At 51.6% G+C, this 12152-nt stretch overlaps 1 protein-coding gene across 2 annotated transcripts in view; it reads left to right on the top strand.

The window, feature by feature from the left end:
* Positions 1-12152, top strand: part of TMEM181 (transmembrane protein 181) — a 139791-nt gene that overhangs the window by 63609 nt on the left and 64030 nt on the right. For both annotated transcript variants that reach the window (XM_075339644.1, XM_075339646.1), the window contains exons 2-3: positions 2647-2750; positions 4366-4421. In XM_075339644.1, the coding sequence (XP_075195759.1) occupies positions 2647-2750; positions 4366-4421 (160 nt within the window). The remainder of the gene's footprint in view (positions 1-2646; positions 2751-4365; positions 4422-12152) is intronic.

Raw genomic sequence — 12152 nt, 5'->3', positions numbered from 1 at the left:
GCGCAGTTTCACCTGCGTCCTCTTCAATGGGACATCCTACGCAAATGGGACAGGAAGCCGACGTCCCTCGACAGGAACGTCTCCCTCTCTCAGGCGACCAAAGCTTTCCTTCGGTGGTGGCTTCTTCCCACTTCATTATCGAAGGGGAAATCCTTCCTACCCCCATCCTGGGAGGTGGTCACGACGGACGCGAGTCTGTCAGGGTGGGGAGCGGTTTTTCTCCACCACAGGGCTCAGGGTACGTGGACCCAGCAAGAGTCCTCGCTTCAGATCAATGTTCTGGAAATACGGGCAGTGTATCTTGCCCTGAAAGCGTTCCAGCAGTGGCTGGAAGGCAAGCAGATCAGAATTCAGTCGGACAATTCCACAGCGGTGGCATACATCAACCACCAAGGCGGCACACGCAGTCGGCAAGCCTTCCAGGAAGTCCGGCGGATTTTGATGTGGGTGGAAGCCACGGCCTCCACCATCTCTGCAGTTCACATTCCAGGTGTGGAAAACTGGGAAGCAGATTATCTCAGTCGCCAGGGCATGGACGCAGGGGAATGGTCCCTTCACCCGGACGTGTTTCAGGAGATCTGTTGCCGCTGGGGGGTGCCGGACGTCGACCTCATGGCGTCCCGGCACAACAACAAGGTACCGACGTTCATGGCACGGTCTCAAGATCCCAGAGCTCTGGCGGCAGACGCCTTAGTTCAGGATTGGTCGCAGTTTCAGCTCCCTTATGTGTTTCCTCCGCTGGCACTGTTGCCCAGAGTGTTACGCAAGATCAGGGCCGACTGCCGCCGCGTCATCCTCGTCGCTCCAGACTGGCCGAGGCGGTCGTGGTACCCGGATCTGTGGCATCTCACGGTCGGCCAACCGTGGGCACTACCAGACCGACCAGACTTGCTATCTCAAGGGCCGTTTTTCCATCTGAATTCTGCAGCCCTCAACCTGACTGTGTGGCCATTGAGTCCTGGATCCTAGCGTCTTCAGGGTTATCTCAAGAGGTCATGGCCACTATGAGACAGGCCAGGAAACCAACGTCCGCCAAGATCTACCACAGGACGTGGAAAATTTTCCTGTCGTGGTGCTCTGCTCAGGGTTCTTCTCCCTGGCCTTTTGCCTTGCCCACTTTTCTGTCCTTCCTTCAATCTGGACTGGAAAAGGGTTTGTCGCTCGGCTCCCTTAAGGGACAAGTCTCAGCGCTCTCTGTGTTTTTCCAGAAGCGCCTAGCCAGACTTCCACAGGTACGCACGTTCCTGCAGGGGGTTTGTCACATCGTTCCTCCTTACAAGCGGCCGTTAGAACCCTGGGATCTGAACAGGGTGCTGCTGGTTCTTCAGAAACCACCATTCGAGCCAATGAGAGATATTTCTCTCTCACGCCTTTCGCAGAAAGTGGTTTTTCTAGTAGCAGTCACTTCACTTCGGAGAGTGTCTGAGCTAGCAGCGCTGTCATGCAAAGCCCCTTTCCTGGTTTTTCACCAGGACAAGGTGGTTCTGCGTCCGGTTCCGGAATTTCTCCCTAAGGTGGTATCCCCCTTTCATCTCAATCAGGATATCTCCTTACCTTCTTTTTGTCCTCATCCAGTTCACCAATGTGAAAAGGATTTGCACTTGTTAGATCTGGTGAGAGCACTCAGACTCTACATTTCTCGTACGGCGCCCCTGCGCCGCTCGGATGCACTCTTTGTCCTTGTCGCTGGCCAGCGTAAAGGGTCACAGGCTTCCAAATCAACCTTGGCTCGGTGGATCAAGGAGCCAATTCTCGAAGCCTACCGTTCGGCTGGGCTTCCGGTTCCCTTAGGGCTGAAGGCCCATTCTACCAGAGCCGTGGGCGCGTCCTGGGCTTTGAGGCACCAGGCTACGGCTCAGCAGGTGTGTCAGGCGGCTACCTGGTCGAGCCTGTACACTTTCACGAAACACTATCAGGTGCATACCTATGCTTCGGCGGATGCCAGCCTAGGTAGACGAGTCCTTCAGGCGGCGGTTGCCCACCTGTAGGAAGAGGCCGTTTTACGGCTCTCTTACGAGGTATTATTTTACCCACCCAGGGACTGCTTTTGGACGTCCCAATTGTCTGGGTCTCCCAATGGAGCGACAAAGAAGAAGGGAATTTTGTTTACTTACCGTAAATTCCTTTTCTTCTAGCTCCAATTGGGAGACCCAGCGCCCGCCCCTGTTTTTTTGTGTACACATGTTGTTCATGTTGAATGGTTTCAGTTCTCCGATATTCCTTCGGATTGAAGTTACTTTAAACCAGTTTATAATTCTTTTTCCTCCTTCTTGCTTTTGCACCAAAACTGAGGAGCCCGTGGGAGCACGGGGGGTGTATAGGCAGAAGGGGAGGGGCTTAACACTTTTAAGTGTAATACTTTGTGCGGCCTCCGGAGGCATAGCCTATACACCCAATTGTCTGGGTCTCCCAATTGGAGCTAGAAGAAAAGGAATTTACGGTAAGTAAACAAAATTCCCTTCTTGTGAGATAACTCCTTTAAATACACTTTAATCTCCCAAGAGTATCCCTTTAAATGTCATACACATGATTTCTAGTAAGCTAGGCCCTTATTGAACTGTTGGTAAACTCCAATCCGTGTCCGTGCTCTTACAGTACAGCATTTGGTGTTCACTTGTCACTAATGCTCTTCTCTGTGTTTTGCAGGTTGGCCCCCATGCGTCTCTACACACTCTCAAAGCGGTACTTTGTTTTGGTGTTTGTTGTATTTTTCCTCTGCTTTGGACTAACACTTTTTATTGGAATAGCAGGTAAATCTTTCCTGTTTTTCTCACCACTGTATAAAAGGGATATCTGTAATTACATATTAGGCATACTTGTGTATGTTAAAAAAAACAAACATTTTTTGTGGACAATTTCTTAAAGAGGTCCTATGATTAAAGGGAAGCTGACAGTTGATGCTCCGCAGGCAGAGTGTATTGGGTTCTGCTGTGTGATATCAGGCATATAACAATGCGGCGCTTCATAGAAGAACATAGTTTGAAAGCCGCCCGTTGCCCTGGAGTGGCAGGTCTCCCCCTGCATGCATGTATAGGCGGGGAGAAGCCTCCAGCTGTCTACCAGGACAACCCCTTCTAATTCCACGTTTTCCCCAGGTAAAATAAGAGTCTGTACTCCCCTCTGCGGCCAGTGCAGTTCCACCGGTATCGGAGCTTGTGACGTTGTGAGGTCATGTGAGCCCTGCGTCCAATCAGCGTCTGTGTATTCGCCAGGAAGTGAGTGAAATCCACAGCACTCTCTTCCTGCTGATTAACTTGTTTGTCCAATCGCGGGAGAGAGGAAAATGGCAGTGATTGGACGCAGGGCTCGTGTGACATCACAACTTCCAACAACCGCGAGCCCTGACACCGCTGGAATCCCACTGTCCACAAAGGTGAGCGTAAGCTTTATTATTTTACCTGGGGGAAACAAGTGTAATCAGAAGGGTGGGTCTAGTGAACAGCCCCTATACAGTATGTTCACATGCTGACTGTGGAGCTGACCGGATCCCTTTAGCTGGTCACACATTGTCCTGGGCTATAATTCCATGAAATCTCACAGCAGTGTTCATGGTCACATCAGTGGCAGCTCCACAATATAGTGTTGTTGTTAATATTTTTTATAGATTTTACTAGTATGTAATTTGGTCAGTCCATTGTGTAAGCACAAGAGTCAGCGCTTGTGCGGGGCCTCGCTGTACAAGCGTGCATTAAATGGAGAAAGCATCCACATGGGACTCACGGTGCGCTGGCTGGGCCAATTCTTCTAGAATAGCTGCTGAACGTCATTTCTCAACACTGATGTCTTCTTTTAAAAATGTTAGTTTTTTTTTTTTAACTGTGTATAGATAAAATGGCTGATGTAGAGGAGTCCGGCTATGTTCACAAGCGTTTGTTTGCAGCAAAAACGCTACATTCAGCGCGCCCGTTCCGTGTTGATTTCATAGTGTTTTTGCCATTTTTTTCTGTATTTTTGTGGTGCAGATTTGTGCTTTGTCTACAGTACATGTTTATCAAAATTTAGTTTTATTCACCAAAAACACTTCAAAAGTGCCGCAGAAAGTTTGTTGCATTTTGTTTGTAATGTTTTTCACTCATTGCTTTCTATGGGTGAAAAAAAGATGCAAAAACGCTGCAAGAATCGCCATTCTGCAGAATCCAAAAACTGCAAATCTCAAATTGTCAGGGAAATAAAGACAATCGTTGCATGATATTACCGAAATCCCATAGTAGTGTAAAAAGCAGCTTTTAATTTATCTAAAAAAGCTGCAGAAACGCTGAATGTGAAATAGCCTTATAAAGAGAGTAAATGCCCTGCGCACAATGACGTGTAATGATCACTTTATGTAATATTTTTTATTCCGCATTATATTTTGCTTTGTTTCAGGACCAAATGTTATCGAGGCCAAACCATATCGCTCAGAAGCGTCAAACTCCTCTAAGGTGAGCCGGTGCTCCTTCAGCGTTGGGTGGTCACACATTGTCCAAGCCCTTTATTCTGAACACATTGGGGCCAATTCATCAAGGTGCTGAAATGTCTTAATAAGTTACCATATTTTTGCGCATCTGAGCACTGATGTAATATTTAGCGACCGTTGGCGTTCACACTCCAGCCCCAGCCAGCTACGCCAATATGGGCGAGGATGGGCTGTGATCACGTACGCCCATCACATTCATCAAAGGTATGCCACTACGGTGGTATAACTTACAAAATGGAAGCCAACCCCCGGCCGGTGTACATTTATGGAGTCAGATGCTCCATTAGGTCAGTGTATTGCACTTTATAGCGTGTGCTATGCCATTCTTAATGAATCTCACCCAATGAATGCAGTCCTCCATTGCTCCAATAATAATCAAGGCGTTTGTTTGCATTGATTTTCTACCTAGGCTAAATTGGCTTTTTGCACTTTGCAATACATGGAATATTGGGAGGAAAAATGGAAAAAGCTCTAATTTATAAAATAAAAGTAATACACTTGTCACCACTGCCCTGCTGGATTCAGATGATCAGCGCTTTTTGAAGTATCGCTTTAAAAAAGGTGTCCGGCCAATCAATGGGCTAAGATCATTAAAGAAATAAGACCGGTAATACATTACCAGACAAAGCCCATGAGTCCCAGAGGCATAGCTAGAGGTTCAGGTTGGGAGGGGAAAGGGGGGGGGGCGAATCTAAATTGGCCCCTACTCGGGTTATCATGTGTACAGCGCTACAGTTGGGCAGCCTAATACAGCGAAACCTCAGCAGATGACTGCGCTGTTACTGAAAATCACTATACATAGATTAACACCGATATTGCCACCATACGGCGACCATATAGTCCTGTAGAACATGTAATAGATGGTGACTTACAGCTGACATTGTTCCTGATGGAGTCTATCAGTTTTCCTCTTTGCTGATTATTAAACAGTGATTTTATCAAAACTAGTCTGAGCAGCCCAGTAAGGGACACATCGCTGGAAGCAGGGTCTCTGCCACTACATTATGCTGCTCTCAGATTGTGTGGAAAAAACCTGGTGACAGATTCCGTTTAATAACCATATTTATGACCTAGGGGCAATGCCCTAGAACACAGTGCCCACATCCCCCCCCACCCCCCCCGAAGCTATTAATGCCCCCAGTGTGCCCATTTCACAATACACTGAGTGCCCCTATAACAATAACTCTTCTTTAGCCCACTTAACACTTAATGATGTATCCTGAGTTCTCCCGTCCCCCCAAAATATAATTCCTTTCTACACAGCCTGAAGCCTTTTACAGATCCCACATACACAGCTCCCTATGCACCACATTATGGATACACTGTAACTCCCCATATAATGGCCCTCAGTGCTCTTACCCCAATCTATGATGTCCCTAAGTAGTCCTACTCACATTCTTATGTTAGCCCCAAGCTTTCCCCCACACTGTATGGATTTCCACAAATATTTCCCCCACACTCTAATATGGCCCCCAGTATTTCCCCCACACTCTAATATGGCCCCCAGTATTTTCCCCACACTGTAATATGGCCCCCAGTATTTCCCCCACACTGTAATATGGCCCCCAGTATTTCCCCCACAATGTAATATGGCCCCCAGTATTTCCCCCACACTGTAATATGGCCCCCAGTATTTCCCCCACACTGTAATATGGCCCCCAGTATTTCCCCCACACTGTAATATGGCCCCCAGTATTTCCCCCACACTGTAATATGGCCCCCAGTATTTCCCCCACACTGTAATATGGCCCCCAGTATTTCCCCCACACTGTAATATGGCCCCCAGTATTTCCCCCACACTGTAATATGGCCCCCAGTATTTCCCCCACACTGTAATATGGCCCCCAGTATTTCCCCCACACTGTAATATGGCCCCCAGTATTTCCCCCACACTGTAATATGGCCCCCAGTATTTCCCCCACACTGTAATATGGCCCCCAGTATTTCCCCCACACTGTAATATGGCCCCCAGTATTTCCCCCACACTGTAGTATGGCCCCCAGTATTTCCCCCACACTGTAGTATGGGCCCCAGTATTTCCCCCACACTGTAATATGGGCCCCAGTATTTCCCCCTCACTGTAATATGGCCCCCAGTATTTCCCCCACACTGTAATATGGGCCCCAGTATTTCTTTGTCGCTCTATTGGGAGACCCAGACAATTGGGTGTATAGGCTATGCCTCCGGAGGCCGCACAAAGTATTACACTTAAAAGTGTTAAGCCCCTCCCCTTCTGCCTATACACCCCCCGTGCTCCCACGGGCTCCTCAGTTTTTTGCTTTGTGCGAAGGAGGTCAGACATGCACGCACAGCTCCAGAGAGTGGTCAGCAGCAGCTGCTGACCATGTCGGATGGAAGAAAAGTGGGCCCATATAGGGCCCCCAGCATGCTCCCTTCTCACCCCACTCTTGTCGGCGGTGTTGTAAGGTTGAGGTATCCATTGCGGGTACGGAGGCTGGAGCCCACATGCTGTTTTCCTTCCCCATCCCCCTCAGGGCTCTGGTGGAAGTGGGATCCTATCGGTCTCCAGGCACTGAGACCGTGCTTCATCCACAACTCCTGTGGAGCCTGCTGGATAGGAGCCGGGTATCGTTCAGGGACATGGCCCTGCTACTTGGAGGTACTCTGTATCCCGGTGGGGACCGCGCACAGCAACACTCCAGCTTTGCTGGGTGTGCTAGTGCACCGGGGACCGCGGCGCTGACCGGGTTAATATGTGCCATTACACACTCAGCGTTGCTGAGTGTGTTTATGTATAGGGACTGCCGCACTGACCGCCGCTGCCATGGAAACACTGCGGCGCGGCTGGGACTTGTAGTGCGCCGGGGACTTCCACGCCGGCCGCGCTTTTACGGCGGCCGCGTTTATTACTAGAGTCCCTGGCTTTTTGCGGCCTAGTTCCTTTCCTCCCACCCCCAGCCCTGACAGGCAGGGGAAGGGCGGGACGCTGCTCAGAACGAGCAGCACTGAGGGCTGGAGCATGCTTTGCATACTCCACCCCCCTCACTGTGCACAGTGCGGGCACCAGTTCCCGCTCTTTCTGGGTCACGCCCACGGCTCCCTCCTCTCCTCAGGACGCATTCCTGTCAGCTCCTCGGACGCTGCAGAGGGGGACAAAGTCTGGGAGACCCAGGCAGGGACTCTGGTGGCCTCACAACCGCTTTAAGCGGGTGGTAAGCAGCACCTGTGGTGCTAGCCCCATTGTGCAGTAGTGTAACATTATATGTTTATTTTACACTGTATAGTGCACAGTTGATTTCTGGCTATATACCCTATTGTGTTGCTCAGGGAAGATAATAGCATGGCGCCCACGAAAGGCAGGGGTGCCAAAACACAGGCTTATTATGTTGCCTGCGCCGCATGTACGACCCCGCTACCGACAGGTTCCACTGACCCTCATTGTGTGCACTGTTCGGCCCCTGTGGCACTTGCTCAGCCAGAGCCTCTGCTAGGGGGGGCCCAGGGGGAGCCACCTGCTAACACTGTTCAGGTGACAGGGACGGAGTTTGCAAAAATCTCTGAGACTATGGCTAAGATACTAGAAGCCTTGCAGTCCAGGCCGGTATCTCAGCACAGGGACTCTGTTGAATCTTTGTTCCCTGGCCCACCTCAGCTGGACCAACAATGTCCTCCCGGGGTATCTCATGGATCCCAAGCTGAGGGTTCTGACACAGACCCCAGCCCCAGACCGACTAAGCGAGCTCGCTTAGATTTTCCCTCGACATCATCATATTGTGCAGGGTCTCAGAGGGGGGAAGCTCTGGTTGATGATGCGGAGACAGCTGATCAGGATTCTGATCCTGAGGCCGCTCTCAATCTTGATACTCCGGACGGGGACGCCATAGTGAACGACCTTATTGCGTCCATCAATCGTATGTTGGATATTTCTCTCTCAGCTCCTCCGGTGGAGGAGTCAGCTTCCCAGCAGGAGAAATTCCGTTTCAGGTTTCCCAAGCGTACACAGAGTATGTTTCTGGACCACTCTGATTTCAGAGAGGCAGTCCAGAATCACCATGCTTGTCCAGATAAGCGTTTTTCTAAGCGCCTTAAGGATACACGTTATCCCTTTCCCCCTGACGTGGTCAAAAGTTGGGCTCAGTGTCCCAAAGTGGATCCTCCAATCTCCAGACTATCAGCTTGATCCATACTTGCAGTGGAAGATGGGGCTTCACTCAAAGATGCCACTGACAGGCAGATGGAGCTCTGGTTGAAATCCATCTATGAAGCTATCGGCGCTTCTTTTGCCCCAGCATTCGCAGCCGTATGGGCGCTACAAGCTATCTCAGCAGGTCAAGCGCAAATTGACGCAGCCACACGCACGTCCGCGCCACAGGTGGCGTCCATAACCACTCAGACGTCGGCATTTGCGTCTTACGCTATTAATGCTGTCCTGGACTCTGCGAGCCGTACGGCGGTTGCAGCCGCCAATTCGGTGGTACTCCGCAGGGCCTTGTGGCTACGGGAATGGAAGGCAGATTCTGTTTCCAAAAAACGCTTAACCAGTTTGCCAATTTCTGGCGACCGATTGTTTGGCGAGCGTTTGGATGAAATCATCAAACAATCCAAGGGAAAGGATACATCCTTACCCCAGCCCAAACCGAACATACCCCAACAGAGGAAGGGGCAGTCGAGGTTTCGGTCCTTTCGGGGCGCGGGCAGGTCCCAATTCTCCTCGTCCAAAAGGCCTCAGAAAGATCAAAGGAACTCTGATGCATGGCGGTCTAAGTCACGTCCTAAAAAGACCACCGGAGGTGCCGCTACCAAAGCGGCTTCCTCATGACTTTCGGCATCCTCACTCCGCATCCTCGGTCGGTGGCAGGCTCTCCCGCTTTTGCGACACCTGGCTGCCACGGGTAAAAGACCGTTGGGTGAGAGACATTCTGTCTCACGGTTACAAGATAGAGTTCACCTCTCGTCCCCCGACTCGATTCTTCAGGTCATCCCCGCCTCCCGAGCGAGCCGAGGCTCTTCTGCAGGCGCTGGGCATTCTGAAGGCAGAAGGAGTGGTGGTCCCTGTTCCTCTTCAGCAACAGGGCCACGGTTTTTACTCCAACTTGTTTGTGGTCCCAAAGAAGGACGGGTCTTTCCGACCTGTCCTGGACCTGAAACTTCTCAACAAACACGTAAAGACCAGGCGGTTCCGGATGGAATCCCTCCGCTCCGTCATCGCCTCAATGTCCCAGGGAGATTTCCTTGCATCGATCGATATCAAAGATGCTTATCTCCACGTACCGATTGCTCCAGAGCACCAGCGCTTCTTGCGCTTCGCCATAGGAAACGAACACCTGCAGTTCGTGGCACTGCCGTTCGGCCTGGCAACAGCCCCACGGGTTTTCACCAAGGTTATGGCTACTGTAGTAGCGGTCCTCCACTCTCAGGGTCACTCGGTGATCCCGTACTTGGACGATCTGTTGATCAAGGCACCCTCTCTAGAGGCATGCCAACACAGCCTCGACGCTACCCTGGAGACTCTCCAGAGTTTCGGGTGGATCATCAATTTTCCAAAGTCAAATCTGACACCGGCCCAATCGCTGACATACCTTGGCATGGAGTTTCATACCCTCTCAGCGATAGTGAAGCTTCCGCTGATCAAGCAGCGGTCACTACAGACAGGGGTACAATCTCTCCTTCAAGGTCGGTCACACACCTTGAGGCGCCTCATGCACTTCCTGGGGAAGATGGTGGCAGCAATGGAGGCAGTTCCTTTCGCGCAGTTTCACCTGCGTCCTCTTCAATGGGACATCCTACGCAAATGGGACAGGAAGCCGACGTCCCTCGACAGGAACGTCTCCCTCTCGCAGGCGACCAAAGCTTCCCTTCGGTGGTGGCTTCTTCCCACTTCATTATCGAAAGGGAAATCCTTCCTACCCCCATCCTGGGAGGTGGTCACGACGGACGCGAGTCTGTCAGGGTGGGGAGCGGTGTTTCTCCACCACAGGGCTCAGGGTACGTGGACCCAGCAAGAGTCCTCGCTTCAGATCAATGTTCTGGAAATACGGGCAGTGTATCTTGCCCTGAAAGCGTTCCAGCAGTGGCTGGAAGGCAAGCAGATCAGAATTCAGTCGGACAATTCCACAGCGGTGGCATACATCAACCACCAAGGCGGCACACGCAGTCGGCAAGCCTTCCAGGAAGTCCGGCGGATTTTGATGTGGGTGGAAGCCACGGCCTCCACCATCTCTGCAGTTCACATTCCAGGCGTGGAAAACTGGGAAGCAGATTATCTCAGTCGCCAGGGCATGGACGCAGGGGAATGGTCCCTTCACCCGGACGTGTTTCAGGAGATCTGTTGCCGCTGGGGGGTGCCGGACGTCGACCTCATGGCGTCCCGGCACAACAACAAGGTACCGGCGTTCATGGCACGGTCTCAAGATCCCAGAGCTCTGGCGGCAGACGCCTTAGTTCAGGATTGGTCGCAGTTCAGCTCCCTTATGTGTTTCCTCCGCTGGCACTGTTGCCCAGAGTGTTACGCAAGATCAGGGCCGACTGCCGCCGCGTCATCCTCGTCGCTCCAGACTGGCCGAGGCGGTCGTGGTACCCGGATCTGTGGCATCTCACGGTCGGCCAACCGTGGGCACTACCAGACCGACCAGACTTGCTATCTCAAGGGCCGTTTTTCCATCTGAATTCTGCGGCCCTCAACCTGACTGTGTGGCCATTGAGTCCTGGATCCTAGCGTCTTCAGGGTTATCTCAAGACGTCATTGCCACTATGAGACAAGCTAGGAAACCAACGTCCGCCAAGATCTACCACAGGACGTGGAAAATTTTCCTGTCGTGGTGCTCTGCTCAGGGTATTTCTCCCTGGCCTTTTGCCTTGCCCACTTTTCTGTCCTTCCTTCAATCTGGACTGGAAAAGGGTTTGTCGCTCGGCTCCCTTAAGGGACAAGTCTCAGCGCTCTCTGTGTTTTTTCCAGAAGCGCCTAGCCAGACTTCCACAGGTACGCACGTTCCTGCAGGGGGTTTGTCACATCGTCCCTCCTTACAAGCGGCCGTTAGAACCCTGGGATCTGAACAGGGTGCTGATGGTTCTTCAGAAACCACCATTCGAGCCAATGAGGGATATTTCTCTCTCACGCCTTTCGCAGAAAGTGGTTTTTCTAGTAGCAGTCACTTCACTTCGGAGAGTGTCTGAGCTAGCAGCGCTGTCATGCAAAACCCCTTTCCTGGTGTTTCACCAGGACAAGGTGGTTCTGCGTCCGGTTCCGGAATTTCTCCCTAAGGTGGTATCCCCCTTTCATCTCAATCAGGATATCTCCTTACCTTCTTTTTGTCCTCATCCAGTTCACCAATGTGAAAAGGATTTGCACTTGTTAGATCTGGTGAGAGCACTCAGACTCTACATTTCTCGTACGGCGCCCCTGCGCCGCTCGGATGCACTCTTTGTCCTTGTCGCTGGCCAGCGTAAAGGGTCACAGGCTTCCAAATCAACCCTGGCTCGGTGGATCAAGGAGCCAATTATCGAAGCTTACCGTTCGGCTGGGCTTCCGGTTCCCTCAGGGCTGAAGGCCCATTCTACCAGAGCCGTGGGCGCGTCCTGGGCTTTGAGGCACCAGGCTACGGCTCAGCAGGTGTGTCAGGCGGCTACCTGGTCGAGCCTGCACACTTTCACGAAGCACTATCAGGTGCATACCTATGCTTCGGCGGATGCCAGCCTAGGTAGACGAGTCCTTCAGGCGGCGGTTGCCCACCTGTAG

The sequence above is a fragment of the Anomaloglossus baeobatrachus genome, chromosome 3 (assembly GCF_048569485.1).
Source record: "Anomaloglossus baeobatrachus isolate aAnoBae1 chromosome 3, aAnoBae1.hap1, whole genome shotgun sequence".
Lineage (NCBI taxonomy): Eukaryota > Metazoa > Chordata > Amphibia > Anura > Aromobatidae > Anomaloglossus > Anomaloglossus baeobatrachus.
Note: the sequence above shows the minus strand (reverse complement) of the source record. Positions and strands in the feature narration are given on the sequence as shown.